Source organism: Morus notabilis, unplaced genomic scaffold, assembly GCF_000414095.1.
Source record: "Morus notabilis unplaced genomic scaffold, ASM41409v2 Scaffold1023, whole genome shotgun sequence".
Lineage (NCBI taxonomy): Eukaryota > Viridiplantae > Streptophyta > Magnoliopsida > Rosales > Moraceae > Morus > Morus notabilis.
In genome coordinates this window covers 35,691-52,809 of record NW_010365731.1, presented here as the reverse complement: position 1 = coordinate 52,809, position 17,119 = coordinate 35,691, and the positions used below count along the sequence as shown (strand labels likewise).

At 33.2% G+C, this 17,119-nt stretch overlaps 2 protein-coding genes across 5 annotated transcripts; one reads left to right on the top strand and one right to left on the bottom strand.

Moving 5' to 3' along the window:
- Positions 1-323: 323 nt before the first annotated feature.
- LOC21392568 (phosphatidylinositol N-acetylglucosaminyltransferase subunit A) lies at positions 324-5,920 on the bottom strand. Of its 3 annotated transcripts, none has more exons than XM_024172491.1 (9): positions 5,563-5,920; positions 4,339-4,681; positions 3,363-3,935; positions 2,614-2,768; positions 2,423-2,513; positions 2,169-2,285; positions 1,970-2,073; positions 1,350-1,440; positions 901-1,258 (listed from the first exon to the last, which is right to left on the bottom strand). In XM_024172491.1, exons 2-9 carry the CDS (start codon positions 4,462-4,464, stop codon positions 1,202-1,204), a joined length of 1,314 nt encoding a protein of 437 aa, XP_024028259.1. In that variant the 5' UTR covers positions 4,465-4,681; positions 5,563-5,920; the 3' UTR covers positions 901-1,201. The 3 variants fall into 3 exon arrangements, with proteins under 3 accessions (XP_024028261.1, XP_024028259.1, XP_024028260.1); XM_024172492.1 differs by lacking the exon at positions 5,563-5,920 and adding an exon at positions 4,970-5,175; XM_024172493.1 differs by lacking the exons at positions 901-1,258; positions 5,563-5,920 and adding an exon at positions 324-894 and having other exon boundaries at positions 4,339-4,830.
- A 3,753-nt stretch (positions 5,921-9,673) lies between these two features.
- LOC21392567 (40S ribosomal protein S21-2) lies at positions 9,674-13,071 on the top strand. Of its 2 annotated transcripts, none has more exons than XM_024172500.1 (5): positions 9,674-9,749; positions 10,792-10,884; positions 11,177-11,309; positions 12,272-12,533; positions 12,618-13,071. In XM_024172500.1, the coding sequence occupies exons 2-4, from the start codon at positions 10,835-10,837 to the stop codon at positions 12,416-12,418; spliced, it is 330 nt and encodes a 109-aa protein (XP_024028268.1). In that variant the 5' UTR covers positions 9,674-9,749; positions 10,792-10,834; the 3' UTR covers positions 12,419-12,533; positions 12,618-13,071. The 2 variants fall into 2 exon arrangements, with proteins under 2 accessions (XP_024028268.1, XP_024028267.1); XM_024172499.1 differs by having other exon boundaries at positions 12,269-12,533; positions 12,618-13,070.
- The last annotated feature ends 4,048 nt before the right edge of the window (positions 13,072-17,119 follow it).

Here is a 17,119-nt window from a genome sequence, read left to right as displayed (position 1 = left end):
AGAGTTGGTATCCTTAACATTACTTTTAATGTTAGGGACACAAACTTTATATGCCAACTAATATGATATGTGCGTTGTCATTTTTATATTGATGAATATTTAAAATATTATCACGTTAATTAATGATAAGATATTACATTTATAAATAAAATAATAACTCTATGTCATGTACATAACATTAGAGTTGGTATCCTTAACATTACTTTTTTTTTGTTAACTTCTAGCCATGCTCTTTTAAAAGCGGGCATATGATGTTTTCAATTAGAGAGATTGTCAAAGATTTGTATATTTAGAAGGGAATTGACAAACTTAAAAATGCAAGGCCAACTTGTTAAATACAGAAAGTACAGGGGCATTGGTGACCAAAATCCTGGTGTTGAAACTTCCCAAGAGTGAGTAGAAGAGGGTCGTTACAATTTTCCTTCCATAGAATGCAATACCCGTGGAAATAAACATCATCACATGCTCTCCAATCAAACGTAGAAGAGTCCTAGGAATTTTTGAGGTTCCATAGTTTCTTCCATCACTCTTTCTGACAAACTGACGTTGAAGGATAAGGTAGTTACTAGTTATCTCGTCACGTAACAGTTACCAGTCCGCCATAATGCCATGTTAGGCACAATACTCGAATGAATGACCAAAAATGTTTCCCGTAAGCACAACCTCAAAGGCTAAGCTATGCGGATGACACAAGGAAAAACAACTTTTTTAAAGGCACTATGCTATGTGTGTGTGAAGTAGCTTCCAAAACAAGAGCGATCATTTAGAAGGAATATTTCTAAGCCAAATCTTCTCCACACAAGCATCTCCTTTCCATTAATGTCAGAAATAATTACAAGCATTACCAGTAAGGATCCCAACGTATTAGCAAACGGAGTACCCCAACCAATTGTCCTGCCAAAAACAACTTATGAATGATCTCCGACAATCCACAATCTTTTGTTGCCAAATTTGGCACACTTATAATAAACATTTTCTTTTTCTAAAAGCAAACTTGTAAATGAACTAGTCTGTATATTTTCAAACAAACAACGGTACAAGCTGCACGACATTCATCTTCCATGTATTGACTATTTGTTGAGATGCGTTGAGAATAAAATTCACTGTAAAACCTTTGATTTCATTATATCAACACTAGTTTGTGAATTTATATATCAGAAGTAATTCGAATATGAAAATCAATCGTCTCAAGCCCTTGTACTCAGCCTTCATCACATGGTAGAGTAAAATCGGGCACCTCCTCTATATCCTCTGCTGGCTAATGAAAAAGGAACGAGAGATTGCTCAAGGAATGACAAGACAGTAGAAACTAGAAAGCTAAAGTGGGTATATAGAAGCACTAAACTCACCTGCCATAATTGCAGTAGATGCCATAACAATAAATCAATAATCATGACAAAGCAAAAAAGCTTGCCTGCCCATGCTCCGCATGAAAGATACCTGAGAAAGAAATTATGCAATCAGAAATACTTGACGTGTCTCCACATCCTCTAAAACTTAGTAATCTCTACAGCAATAATCGATTCAATAGCTCAGGAAACTAAGCGACACAATGTTTGATTGAAAATGGAAACGAGTTGAAATTCACAACCAAAAAATATGACATTCAACCCAGAAAAACTCACAGTGAAAACCAAGAAAATTAAGGGGCTGCCGAATTGCCAAGATATTTATTAAGCGAACGACACACGGAGGTTCCAATTATGGTTCTCCACAACTATGAAGAAAAAAAAATGACATGGGAAGAAGATATAGCTTCCAGATTTTGAATAAACAAAGCAATCACCTCTCCACTATTTTCATAGCTGCTGTAGTCCAAGTTTAGAACCCAATTATACCAGTGGCAAGAAAGGTTAGAATGAAAAATGATTCCTACTTTATAGACAACTGATCAATTTTGCAAGAAGGATGCCACAACAACCATGTATTTCAGCGTATACTGAGATAGTTATTAACTTCAATAGCATACCGGGAGAGTCTTTGCAGAAGACTTTGATTTGCACAATTCAAAGCACAGTCGTACACGATCTCGGTCCTTTTGGCAACATCATGCCAATCGTAGAGTTCCTTCATCTAAAAGTAGTCATGGAAGCAAAAAAGATAACACTTGAGCACTTTTCAAGGAGTCAATTTTCACAAAAATGATATATTTAGAAGAATATACATACACGGTTGTGCATCACTTGTGGATCAATCATAGGAAGTATAGATATTGCCTTTTTGATTGCTTGAACCATATGACTAGGATCTGGTTTTGCAAGTACAATAATGTCATCGGGCAGAACCTACAGCCAGCCACACATTACCCGAGTTAAAATGAATATATAGAAATCCGGGGCATGCCACTACTTGATGTGATCAAGCAATGGACTAAATATAAAATTGACAAACAGTTAGAGGAGAGATTTCTAGCTATACATACCTCTGGAACACCTCCTACACGTGTACTGACAGTTAATAATCCACAACTAGCAGCTTCCAATATAGCTATGCAAAAGGCCTCTGTCAAAGAACTACCAGTAGGGTTAAACCATATTAGATAAAGTTACAACAAAGGTGACCTTTTTGTTTGAAGTTTCAAACAAACTTGAAAGACATTCTACAACAAAGTACCTGTTTAAAAAAATATGGCCAGAAATAAGGACTGACCGCACTTGAGCATGTGGAACAGCACCCAACATTTCAACTCGATCTTGAAGGAAATGCTTTTCCCTCATCTCTTCCAACCGCACACGTTTAGGTCCATCTCCTCCAATTATAAAACGAACCTTATCACAGATTTCTGAATGAGATGATAATTACCACAATCTCATTTAACAACATTATGTTTCAACTGAACAAATAAGACATAGAAGTAAAACTGGATATACAGACACAGAATGCTGCAACTACAAGGAGATAAGGTATAAGAATAAGTAATGCTATTCACTAGCTTATGATACTTGGCATTTTCAACATGATCATTAGGAGCTATTTTATCAAATTGGTATAGAGCTTTCTAATCGATCTCAATCAATTGTTAAAACAATTTTGTGGAAAAGTAACTTGCTTAAATTGACAAAAATACTATAACATCCTTGGGTTCGTTACCAACTATTGACATCAATTGACTATATATATATATATATATAACAATAAATAACACAAGGATATATATATATATATATTTTTTTTTATAAGCAAAAGCCTTGTCATTGATGGTGAATCAATTACAAGGAAGAGAGGATGAGAAATCCTCAAACCAAAACAAAATAACACAAGGATACAGAAAAGATACTTATGTTAAATTAAGACTACAGAAGCCAGTATAAGGCCAATAAATCATGAATGACAGTATGAAAAATGGTGCACAAAACACTCACATAAGGATATAGACGACAAACTTCTGGGATGACTTCAACAAGCAGATCTGCGCCCTTTCTGTAGACCAGTCTACTTATAACAACGATAACAATTTCATTACCTCTAGGTCTCTTTGCAGCAGGCTTGAACATAGCTGTGTCAACAGCATTAGGTATCACAAAGACCTTTTCCGGCGGCAAACCAGACCGTAGAACAGTGTTTTCCTTGCTCGTATGAGAAACACAAATAGTTTGATTTACATCCGAGAGAGTGAACTGCAATACTTTGTTCATGTGGATGCTACCCACATCAGCAAAACCATAGAGTGAATGATCAGTAAACACAACCTTATACCCCATTGTACGTGCGTGCATCAAAGCTTCATGACAAAGTGTTGAGAAGGCCTGATGCCCATGCACCAATGATATTTTTTCTCGGATAAGGATAGTCCTTATAATTGGAAGTGTTCCATAGAAGGTTGGTAATGTATTCTGCATAAGAAAGGGCTTCCATGGTAAATAGTAAACTTTCAGCCCTCCTGTCATATATCTCACCCCGGATCGGTTTCCATAAGCATGAGTCACTACCACCACCTACAAGGTTCTAAGAAATTTAATAGCTATCAACTGGAAAGGGTTAATTATGCACTCATTACAAGGCGGATGGCAAAATATTGTATCCATTTGGTTTGTGGAAATCAAGTTAAAGTGGATAGAAAAATTAGAAACTCTTTTTATCCACAAGAAACATCCCTTCATTGACAATAAAAATCAATTACAAGAGAAAAGAGGACAGGATGTCCTGATGTCCTCAAGAAAAAACAATACATATTAGGGAAAAAAATAAACAAACAACAGGAAAACGCATACATTAAAACAAAACTCATACAGTTACAAATCCAAAAGTTTCTTTCTCCAATAAGAACAAATGCATATATACAATATGTAGATGTAAAAACGTAGAAATCTGATAACATGACTGTACTCTTTTAATTACCTTATGACCAAGCTTCAGAAGGCATTGAGAGAGATAGTAAATGTGATTCTCAACACCACCAAAGTTGGGGTAGAAAAAATCAGAGACCATCAGGATTCTGTGCCTTCTTTCCTTCTGCTCACCCATTGACCCTGAAAATGAAGTTCAACCCACCGCTTTTCCCCAAGATCTTAGCTCAACTTGCCAGGTCTCTAAGAAAATTGATACCAGACGGTTTATATGACCTTAATTTGTACATTAGAGACCAATATAATTGAACGTTTATATAGCCCTGCAGGTCACCCAGCCACACTCAAGTACGAACAGGAATGTAGAAGCGACGCCTTAGTCTTTATCCTCTTTCCTGTGTTTAAAGAAATAAAATAATATGACGCTGAATTTTTTTATATAGCACTAAAGAAATATAGTATTCCATCAATAACCAAACAATTGAAAAAAAACTTAAAACCAATAACCAAACAAATCGATCTATCACAATAATCAAACAGCTTCTTCCCCTTCATCAAAAACCCAGATCTACCAAAATTAAAATTAAAATCACATATCAAAACCAAACATTTCTAGTTATTCAATGAAACCAAACAGATTAATATCTCAAAATCAAATTCTGAGTTCAGGAGGTGCGTCGCACGGGTGGGATCGGTGGCTGCAGATCTGGGCTCGCCGGAGATGAGTCGCGCGGGGGTGGGGCTCGTCAGGGCTGCGACTCGTTCATTTTTTCCCCATCTAAAACCAGAAAATTACAGCTGAGTGCAACCAGTCGCGAACACAGAGAGAGGAGAGAGAAGAGGAAGAGGCGACAGATAGAGAGAGAAACGAGGTTGAGGAGAGAGAGAGGGGGAGAGAGAATGAGATGGGGAGAGAAGAGGGCAGTCGGAGAAGAGAGTGAAGAACGAAGAGAGAAAATGAAAGGGGGAAAATGAAAACGGATTTCATATATAGTATTCCTTCAATAACTTGTTTTGATTATTTGCAGGCATTTTAAACTCTAACTTTCTTTTTCTTTTTGAAAAGAAACAACAACACAAAAACATAACCAATTTCTTTCTTGAAAGGAAAAACATGACCACTTAGGATTATAGCAAAATATGTCGCCTATTCTGGAGGTCCCATGTCAAGGTGAAAGGATTCATCTAGGTCTTTTCAACCTGGACAACATCCAGCTTCAATCGGTCGGCAGAACATGAGGTTTGATGTTTGGAAGTATTGAAGAATATGCCAAACCTGCCAACCGAGACAAGGAAGTTCATGAAATTGAAGAGAACGGCGTTAATTTCGTGGAGCGAGGCAAACGTTCAGGAGGAAGAATCAGGATGAACGGATTCAGTGGAGATTTTCAACAACTATTAAGTCTTCCAATTTCAACGAAGGGTGCAACGGTCATGGAGGTGAAAGGTCGGTCGGCAACCTCAATTTGGAGTCCTCATCAACATGGATTCCAGGTGGCAAGCAGATCAAGGGGGAAATCCCATGCACCCGTGCAATTTTGGCCCATATGGCCTCTGTTCAATCGATCCCATAGATTTCGAGAAAGGACCCCTAAAAGCACTTTTTTGTCCAACTTAAGCTGTTTTTGACGTTTGGTAAGAAGTAAACTAAAGTGCTTCTTCAACAATTTTAAGCTGTTTTTATAGCTTCTTGAGAAGCAACGCACATGGTACTTTTGATTTTAAGGTTCTGTTCATTTCGTTTATTTGAGTTTAGAATTTGAAGTTTTTTACAATAAAAAGTTTTTACAAATAATCACATTTAATTTTTTTATTACAGTAAAAAATTCTCACATAAAATCACATCTCAACTCGAATTAAAAATTCTCAATTAATTATCCTTGAGTGTTTAATTTTAGAATTCTATAATTCTAAAATTCTCATTTTGCCCTTAGTGTCTTATAGAATTATAAGGATGATGCGGGGACTCATGGACCTATAATTTCGAGCTATAATAAAATTAATAATTAATTAAACACTTTAATTAATTAATTAATCTTATTAATTCCAATAGTTACTACACTATAAACTTGGAATTGCACTCTCATAATTATAGATATAAATTACTTCTAAACCGTGAAGTGTCCATGTGATGTAGTCACTGCATATAGATCAATCATCGATAAATAATTCATAATTAGAGTTTGGTAAAATCCGTTAACCTCTCTAATTACATCTTTATCCTTGAGTACCATTGATTCTCTAATGAACAGTGATTCATAAAACAAATTCATGAATTCCATCTCGTATAATAACATTCCCGGCTACCTACTTCATCATGTCTCCAAAATACAAGGAATAGGATTCAGAATCTCAGAATCTGTACCGAGTAAATCAAAAGACACAAATACATAAATAGGAGTCTATTAAGAACTCATGATTAAGATCATTCTATATATGACCATCGGTACACTCAATTAAAATTTCTATACTTAACAGAAATTATCAGAAATTCATATCGTGTCTGTGTCCCTGTTCCACATAATCTCATTATGCGAAATACACTCATTCAATACATCGTCATATTAACAGTGCGGATAACACCGTTCCATTCTAAATGGGAATGACATGTATTAATAATGTTTTAATTAAAGATTATGAACTTTAATTAAATTTATTACGAACATCGTTTCGATTATTATCCTAAAACATTATCCTCTCATATATAACACTTATATGTAATGTTTAATGTCACATAAATAATCATGGAATTTTCATTGATATTCATAAATATATGCACATAAAATAATGAATAAACTCTTTTATTAAATAAATAATAAATATCCTATTACATCTCATGCTTCTAAGATACTATTCCCAACAAGTAACTAATTAATTAATTATTTAATTATGTAACTAAAAGTTAATTATTTAAATAGTAAATAAAATATTAATATTTTATTTATATACTAATTATTTTTTCTTTAATTACTTATAACTAATTATTAATTACTAATTTTTTTAATTATTTAGCATAGTTTAATTATTAATGTACTCATTAATTATAATATATCTATTATTATTCAATTAATTTTTATTTGCTAAGTGATTATCAATTATTAATTATTTAATACATTAATTTAATATTATTAATTGTATGTACTTGAAACAAAATTTCATAAATATAACCAAACACGATTTTATTTCTTTATTATACTCAAAACGATCTCTTAAAAGACCAACCAAACGCAATTTCAGAATTAGTTTTAGAATGATTTTCAAAATAATTTTATTTTCACTTTTGTATTAAAAATAAAATTATTTTAAAAATATTACTAAACGGGCTAAAAATATCTATACTAAATTACTAAGCAGACATTTGGTTCATGAATTAGAACTATGTGATTATAACCATTTTTAATTTATGTGTATTTTTTATGAAAAAAAATACTGTATTAAACTATGAATCATGATTTAAATCGGGAAACGAATCTCCTAACCAAACAACCTCTAAAGTAGAATGGGTTTTTGGGGTGCCAACGTTGGCTTATTATTATTCTTATTATTATTTTGCTTTTCTTTCTCTTTTGGCACTGCTTTTTTGCAGAGAGAGCTGTGTGGGAAGAGAGAAAGAGAGAGAGAGAGTGGGGAGTGGTGGGCCCGCCTTAGAAAAGAGAGTGCGTGTGAAAGAGAGAAGGAGTGGGACCCGCTTGAGAAAAGAGAGAGACATAAAAGAAGATTATCTCATCCGTCTATATTTTTTATTCAACAGTAAAAAAATCAGTTTTATTTACTAATTATTATTATGTTTTATATTTCCTTATTAATTTTAGGCTTATTTGTAGTATAATTTTGTCTATTTTAACACGGTTTTATATTAAATTTCTAGTACTGTTTAAATAAAAATGTTAAAAATGATTTAATAAAATATAAAATATAACAAAAATACACTAAAATAAAATCAAAGCATACCAAATTAAGTAAAAATAAATTAAACAAAATCAAATGGAATTGATCTAAACACAATAAAATAACTTAAAATCTTCTTTTCTTATCTTTTGCTTCATATTTTTATTTCTTTTACGTCCTTTTTTTTTCTTCCTCTTCTTTTTTTTTTTCAAAAATAATTTGACAATGGTTTTAAATGAATCGATAAAAACTACTATAATAAAAAAAAATCAGCCCAAAATCATGAAAATATCACCATATAAAGAACATGCTTAAAATAACGAATATGCGTATATGTGACATTACATGTGTCTTATTATTTAGAAGTAGACATTTCTGTAATATTGAAAATAAGTGGGTTTTTATAGATTAAAGGATTTGAAAGTAGGTATTTTGTGTAATTTCAATATCCAAAGAAAACCTAGAGATGCAAGAACAAGCCAGCCTGGCCTGACCCGTTATCCTTAGGCCGTGGGCTGAGTCGGGCCGACCCGTATAAGAATTACCTTGGCTCAGCCTACACCACGGGCCAATTTTACGTGTGCTAGATTGGGTCGTGTCGTGAGCCAGGATAGATCGTGCCATGGGCCTTGAATGAGCTGACCCATTCAAGACCAATCATAAGTTTAGATGAGCTATTCCATCTAGGCATGCAATGTTCAATTTTTTTATTTTTATTTTAAATTTTTAAACAAGTTAACAAATATAAAAATTTGAATAGTCAATGTAAATATGAAAATGGATATTTTATTTACGATTGCATCATTAAAAACCTTTCTAAGGAAAACCCAGTGGGATAAAATCTTAGTAAAGAAAAAAGAGTATAATTAAGATAATTATACATAAGTCGTTTAAAAAATTACTTAAAAAAAGAAAAAAAAACATAAAAAATAAATATTGTTCATGATTACAACGTATTACTCCTAGTAGGAGTATCAAAAATGTCTAAATTTTCAAAGTCATCAGCCCAATCATCTTGAACTTGTTGGTTTCCTCCATTGTGAGCCTATATGGGCCTTACACGGGCCGGCTCATTATGAGCCTAGACGGCTGACCCAACCCAACATGGCTCATGATTTTTCATGGGCCATGTCGGGCCGGCCCATGGGTCGATATATATTGGCATAGCCCATCCCACTAATATTTATGGGCTGGACCATGCCTTAAATAGTGACGGACTATATCAGCCCAGCCCGTCACTGTATCAAGATGGATTTGGGCCGGCCTACGGGCCCGGCCATTGTTGCATCTCTAAGAAAACCTACCCTTATATTGACATTTACAACTGGACCCTCACGTGTCTGCACGGGTCCAACTAGTTGTAACGACTGGAACCCTGATTGGCTGACGATCTAAAATTACCCTGCGCCTGAGCACATCGAATCACAGAGGATTCTTCCTCTTGCTCCAGGTATTTCGTATATCCAATTTCCGTCTAATGTTGCTTTATTTTTTAGGTTGTTAATTTTTTTTTCTTTTGAGCATTTTCTTCTCGTCTGATAATCCATAACAGTTGTTTCAATCCTGTGATGTCTGGTAATTTTTTTATTTTTATTTTTTAAGATTCCACCTTTAAAATTTGTTTTATGTTTTGGGTTTTTTACGATTCCAGGTTTTAAAAGTGTTATAGCTTGTTCGTTACTGTGATGTAGAATTTGAGCGATTAATTTTTAACTATCTGGTTGCTCTTTTTGTTCATTATTGTGTTAGTTTTGGTCCTTTTTTGTATATTTTTAAGTTGGGTTTAATTTGGAAACGATTTTGTTAATTTCTGATGTTGCTTCCATTGTTGGGTGATTGTGATGTAGGACGTAAAAATTAGAGAATTTGTGTTTTATTAGGAATTAGGATTTCTACTTTTATTTGGTCGTTAACTATATTTGGTTTGAGTTTGGTCAGGATTATTCATTATTTCTTAGGATATTTCTACGGTAAGTCTTGAAAAAATAAATTGCCGGTAATTTTCTATTTTTAACCGTTAAATCTTGAGTAAAAACTATCTTTTTATGTGATTTTGATAAGATCTAATGGTTAGAAATAAGCACTATCGTTAGGAGGTTTTATAGTAAAAGGAGCCTCTTTATTATTAGCATTAGGATGTTTATCTATGTAGTGTTTTATTATTAAATTAGGATTTTAAACAGGCGAGGACTTATCGGCCTATTCCCGAGCTATTTTAGAGTATTTTCTGTTCAAACTCTTCATTCTGGTGGGTCAGATTGGTACTCTTAGTGTTAGAATATCTTACAATTATTTTCTTGGAGAATTTATGGTAGGGTATAAACAAAATGCCACAGTGATTGGTATTTGGACACAGTTTTTAGCTGCCAAATCTTCATTTTGTTCAATTTTATTGTTACGCTGATATGATGTAATGGTTAAAAATTTAGAGAAAAACCGTGTTCCTATATTTTTAGCCATCTGGTAGCTTTTGTTTTGTTTTTTTTGTTTTGTTTTTTGTTTTGTTTTTTTGATACTTTTGGTACTTTCTCTTTATTGAGACTTTTTGTTTATAATTCCTTTCCTTCTATATGTGCATTGATTTTCCTTATCATGCTATTTTTGTTGGTTTGAATAGGTCCCACATATTCTTGAAGTGGTTGATTCATTCACACACCAATATGCAGAACGAAGAGGGAGTTATTACTGAGCTTTACATTCCTAGGAAATGGTACTCATTATTGTTCTTTCTTAAAAATTTATACTGTATTGTATTGTACGTTGACGACATTATAATGAAATAGCACATAATATAAACTAAAAGCCCGTTTGGTTCATGGATTAGAATCATGAGATTAGAACTATTTTTGATTTACGTGTATTTTTTGTGAGAGAAAATACTGTAGCGAACCATGAACCATGATTCGAATCAGATGACGAATCCTCCAACTAAACGGGTTTTAAGTGAAATACATAAGTTTTTGAAATTAGGCATTGTGGCTAATTGTTGTTTGTGGGTGCAGCTCGGCAACCAACAGGCTCATCACTTCGAAGGATCATGCCTCAGTCCAGATTAACGCCGGGCATTTGGATGAGAACGGCATCTACACTGGCCAGTTCTCCACCTTTGCTCTTTGCGGTTTTGTTCGTGCTCAGGTTCATTTTCTTTCCCCTATTTTTGTTTTCTGCCTTTCTTTTTCTTGCTTCTGAAGGGGTCTGCCCTTTTCTTCTCTTTCTTGGTTAATGGCATTTTGTGACTGTCTAATGTATTGATATAGCAAACGTTTGGAAAATAATTAATTTGTGGCAATTTGTCTGTTTCTTGAAGTGAAGTTATGCTTTCTGATTGGGAGTCTGGGAGGTTGTTTCCAGTCTAGATTAGGTGTTTAGAAGTTTGAATATATTCTACGTATGATTTTATTTAGTTGAACTAGTTTTTTCTCCTGATCGTTTCCATTTGACTTATTCCTCACATGATCCCATATTTACTTATTGGGGATATTTACTATTTTGTAACTTGTGTTTTAGGTTTATTTAAAAGGTATACCCTAGGTTTTTAATCTCATCAAATACATACCTTAACATTGTAATTAATAGACAAATATATACCTCTTCTCAGTCAACACCTAATTTTTGACCTTAAAATACCTAAATTACCCTTCAAATAAGATTTAATGAAATAAATATTGAAACAAAAACAACTTCAAACTCAAAGAAAACCTATACATCAGCCGCCCAAAAACACCTCTCTATAATATCATCGAAGAAATGGAGAATTTGTTGAAATTTCCTCTCTGCAAGCAAATCAAAGTCAATCTGGACAACAACAATGTTGGGAAGTGTTGTGGGTCAATCGCAAGTGCACAATGGGTGGGTTTGGTATTGCTTTTAGGAGAGAAAAAGCACTTATGCGGGAATCTAAAATCTAAAAGCTTGTTTGGTAAAACAGATTTTTAAAGAATTTTCCCCCAATCTGAAGCTAAAAGCAGAATCAGCCTTTAGGCTGATTCTGATTTCAGCTTATGCGGGAATCTATTTTGAGTGTTTAATGAAATTTTTTATTTCTAATTTTACCCCCACTGAATTATGAAATTTACAATCAATTTTCATTTCAGAAGAATCCACTCTCCTCCACTCTCTCCTCCACTCGTATCTCTCCGCATCTCCTCTGCGAAAATTTTTTCTGTGTTCCTCTCCTCTCCTCGCCATTCGAAGCAAGGTTCCCTGGCTCCATTCACCGGCCTCTCTCTCCGTTCGCCGGTTGATCTCTCCGTTGGCGGTTCGGAGCTCGTTTGGTTTCTCCTCCGCCCGATTACTCTCTCCGTTGCTGGTCTCCCTTCTCCTCCTCCGACTGCCCGTCTCTCGTCATCAGATCAAGAGGTAAGCCTCTCTAACCTCGCGATTTTTAGTTTGAACATTTGGATTTTTGGGTCTAATTTTTAGTTTGAATATTTTGGGTTTTAGGTTTCTGATTTTTGCCTTCAAAGTTATGAAAAAGTAACATGACAATTATTGAACATAATATCGACGTTGGAGAGAAGTAACATAATTTTTAGATGAACGTTGATGTTACTTTTAATAATTATCATGTTACATTTTCGTAACTAGTGTTACCTTGGAGGACCTCCTACCGGAAGGACGAAAAAAGTCCATATATATATATATATAATGAAAACAAGTCGTGAGAAAAAAAGTTCGGGTCTACTGTGTTTACAACTTGTACTACTAGAAATCAGTGCAACTTATTCTATGGGTTAGACATTGTTTTTTTTCTTCTTCTGAATTTGCCCACTTCCTATGCAATGGAGAGCTACATTTGCTCTAATTTCCAACTGTCAGTAATCAGGTGGTCCATGATTTATTGACCGAATCCGCATTGACATAATGAAGAAAAGAAAAACAAAATGGATTAGTGGATGTTATTCATGTTCAGTATAGAAATTTCACAACTAATTAATTTCATTTTGTAATTAGTACTTCTAAAAGGGGACATCAAACAACCAAATTGAAGTATAAAAATTAAAAAGGTGCTTCACATTTTCCAAATGTTAACTTCGTTAGACCACCCGCTCTATATGTGACAAAATTCGCTAACTATTGTCAATAAAACGAAGAATAATTATTTATTTAAAAAAGAAAAGAAAAAGTGTAGCATCCTCTCGTTAAATATGTAGTCTTTTCCTTATGTAGAAAATATTTTGTACGAATGATGTATTATTAAATGATAAACAGTGAATAATTATGTGAGGCACAAACGAATAATCGAATAGAAAGATGTGTAATTTTCTTTTTTGTTTTTATTTTTCAGTTTCTAGACTACCCTATTTAGAACTAGTCATAGTTTGGTTTTTGTGTTATTGGGATAGGAGCCTAATTACTTCAAAAAGTTTCAAAATAGGGATCAAATTGAAATTTTGTAAAATTTGTGGACAAAAATTATAATTTTTGTTTTATAACTTGTTGAATAAAACAAAAATTACAAAACAAAACTGGGCGTGAAATAGCAAGGAGGATGCAATTGTGGTTTATTTTATGACCATAGTGGATAATTCTAGAGAACGACTATAAATATTACAAACGACAACAATTTAAGGGTGTTACTGATTTTGCAACAGTCTTTAATAATTTGTCTACTAAGGAGCCGTGTTGAAGATAAGAAAGAAGAAACATTCTCAAGGACAAAACAAAAAATATGGAAATTTCAAAAATATTTTTACGGATAAGTATCACATGCAGGGAAAAAAGAGTAAAAGTCTTTTTAGTCATGAAAAATAATATCATTTTTTGTAGATAATTACAATTCTGGTACCTTATATTCACTAAAAATTGTTGCTCTCACGGCAAAACTAGTTTTGAAGTCCTCTTACAGCAAGACATCTAACGATTGCTCTCTATGGTGAAATTTCATGAGAAACTTCTTTCAAGAGTGACAACTGATGAATTTGTCCATATGATTTAACTGAAAAAGCAATCATGAATCAATCAGAAAAAATTGTCTTTGTAGGTCCCCTATTCATTTGACCAACAATGTGTTCAATATTATCATCTCAATTATACTTTGTGTAGAAAAATTTAGTCACATGAATATATATATATATATATATATTTGCAGTTTGCATTGTCATTTGTCTTAGTTTGTCAATTTAACTTTGCGTTTTGTCATTTGTTTAGTGTGTCATACAATTTTAGTGGTTATTTTATTGTCGTCTTGTGAGTGGGTTATAACTACCCTTATTAGCTATTGTAATGAGGATTGAATATGGAGATATTGCTATTATACTTGTTTTCTATTCTATTTTGATGTTTTCCCCCTTTAGCCATGATTTCTAGCTTTCTACTGCGCCATTCTTTTAAGTTTCTCCTTTTGAAATATTGTGTTGATCCGCAACATATTTTCTTATTCGGGTCAATTTAAAATAGTTTTACATCTCATAATTCATGACTTGTCATTTGGGTTGAACATTTTTAATACGAATTCAGAGATCTTATCACGTTAATAATATGAAGACTCTTAGAAAATAATGTATTGACCTTAATTTCATCGTCATATTATTTGGTAGAAAATTTAGAGACAAGCGTATTCTTAGATGCTTATCATTTTTTCACTAACCTAAGGTATTCTCTTAATTGGGACAGTTTGAAATGTTTCACAACTTCATCTAATTTGCTTTAATTATAAATTGTACATTTGATTCAATAATCTATTGTTCAAATAAAAGAAGGTTTATAACTTTTGCATTAATATATTTATCATATATTTAGATTTTTCCTCTGACTTAACAAAATTGAAAATACATGTTCGTAATAATAATTGATAAAACCTCTGTTTTCTAAGCAGAAAGATTGATGACGCAATAAATTAAGTACTGAAATAATTAATTAGAACAAACATAGAAAATTTAAGGATTGAATTGTTGTTAATGTCCAAATAAATTTTTATCTATAGCTTTATGAATGGATTAATACGAATGTTCTCTCTTAGCATCATTATAAGCACAAAAAGTTAGTCATTTCTCTAGCTCTAAAAGACCTTGACAAGTCCCTCCTTAGTGCTCGATGAACATTTTATAAATAAATAATTATAATAATTATTTTCTTCCGTTACATCAACGGGTTTTTGATTCTTGAATTCTTTATTCTTCGGCTTCATTCTTTGTCTTCGGGGCATATTTCACCTTCTTTGGGGTCCGAAACTCTTCTGGGTACATCGGCACGCATTACGAGGGTTTCAGAAACCCTCGGGCCCGTTCGGGGTCCAATTATCGGATCTGGGCCGCCAGCCGCGCGCGCACTATGCGCATTGGGCACTGGCCGTGCGCTGCGCGCGCTCTGGGCGTGCGCTGGGCCGCGCGCTGGCCTTGCTTCTTGGGTGATTCTTGGGAATTTTCTGGGCAGATTTGGGGCTGATTCAAAGGCTTCAAACTTGATCTTCCAGACCACTTTTTGATTCAAAATCAAAACTCTAATTCTACCCAAATCCTAGAATTACAATAATTCTAATCCCGAATTAAATTACAATTAATTTATAATGAATGAATATAACCGATCCATAGAATCATATAATTAACGACCAAATTCACCATATATACATTCATCAACATGAATTAAAATAAACATCTATAAATGCATATGCCTACCCATCACAGACATACATAATTAAATATCACATATTTAATATATTAATTTTGATTATCAAATAATCGAAGCATAAATTAATATTGTCTTTAGACCGCTCTGATACCAATTGTTGGTTACCGAATCGAATTCGGATGCGGAATCGTGGCGGTAGGACGGATCAAGTATAACAAAAATTTTTATAAAACTTTTGAGATACTCTATAGATTATATTAATTTATGCACGAATAAATTAATCATATTAATTTATATATTAAGAACTCAATTAGGAAAAATACCTGAAGGCCGACTCGGTTGATAACTTGAGTTCTTTGACCTCGAACTATCTTTGCTCCAAAGCCTTGTGTTTAGAAAACCAAAGTCTTCCACGTCAATTTCTTAAATCTACGTAGACGTGTGTATAGGCACACTTAAGACAAAATCGGCTTGGAACAAACACTCGAATTTTCACAAACACCAACGCATGCACAATGTGGAATTTTTTGGGAGAAAAATTTTTCCTTCTCTCTATGTTTGGGAATTCGGCCAGCCCCCTTAAGAATTATGTTAAAAAATTGTCACGCGTAATTTTTTATCATATCTTATTTATAGAGTAGAAGTCAAACTTCTAGAAGGAATCAAATCTCTATCTCCTATTTGAATTTTGAACAAAAAATCTCCTCTCCCTTATCCCTAATGTGGCCGGCCAAGTGTAGGGTTTCTTATCCCTGTGTGTGGCGCCAATTCAGATAGGGAAGGAAGAGAAAATCATCATTTATCATGTAGTCCAATTTTAATTTAAATTCAAATTCGAATTTAAGTCAAACTTAAATTAATTTGAATTCTAAATTGAACAACTTATCAAATAAGTTTAAAAGGGATAAATTTAAATTATGTTCATGATTCAAATTCAAATTTAAATAATCACATTATTTAAATAATAATTAATTCTCAATTAATTATTTTTGAGTATTTAATTTTTGAATTCCATAATTCTAAAATTTCCATTTTGCCCTTTGTGTCTGGTAGAATTACAAGGACGACGCATGAACTAATGGACTTATAATTTCGAGCTCCAATAAAATTAATAATTAATTAAACACTTTAATTAATTAATTCTATTAATTCCAATAGTTACTCCACTATAAACTTGGAATTGAACTCTCAAAATTATAGACATTAATTACTTCTAAACTGTGAAATGTCCATTTGATATAGTCATTCATATAGATAAATCCTCCATAAATAATTCATAATTAGAGTCAGGTAGAACCCGTTAACCTCTCTAATTATATCTTCATCATTGAGTACCATTGATTCTCTAATGGATAGTGATTCATAAAACAAATTCA

What these genes read in the sequence shown, in the direction of transcription:
- LOC21392568 (XM_024172491.1), bottom strand. Translation starts at nt 4,464, where the DNA reads ATGGGTGAGCAGAAGGAAAGAAGGCACAGAATCCTGATGGTCTCTGAT. An exon ending in TTCTGAAGCTTGGTCATAAG is followed by an intron (nt 3,936 to 4,338) that starts GTAATTAAAAGA and finishes AGAACCTTGTAG; the next exon opens with GTGGTGGTAGTGACTCATGC. An exon ending in CACAAGTGATGCACAACCGT is followed by an intron (nt 2,074 to 2,168) that starts GTATGTATATTC and finishes GACTACTTTTAG; the next exon opens with ATGAAGGAACTCTACGATTG.
- LOC21392567 (XM_024172499.1), top strand. Translation starts at nt 10,835, where the DNA reads ATGCAGAACGAAGAGGGAGTTATTACTGAGCTTTACATTCCTAGGAAA. An exon ending in CTTTACATTCCTAGGAAATG is followed by an intron (nt 10,885 to 11,176) that starts GTACTCATTATT and finishes TTGTGGGTGCAG; the next exon opens with CTCGGCAACCAACAGGCTCA. An exon ending in GCGGTTTTGTTCGTGCTCAG is followed by an intron (nt 11,310 to 12,268) that starts GTTCATTTTCTT and finishes TTTTCATTTCAG; the next exon opens with AAGAATCCACTCTCCTCCAC.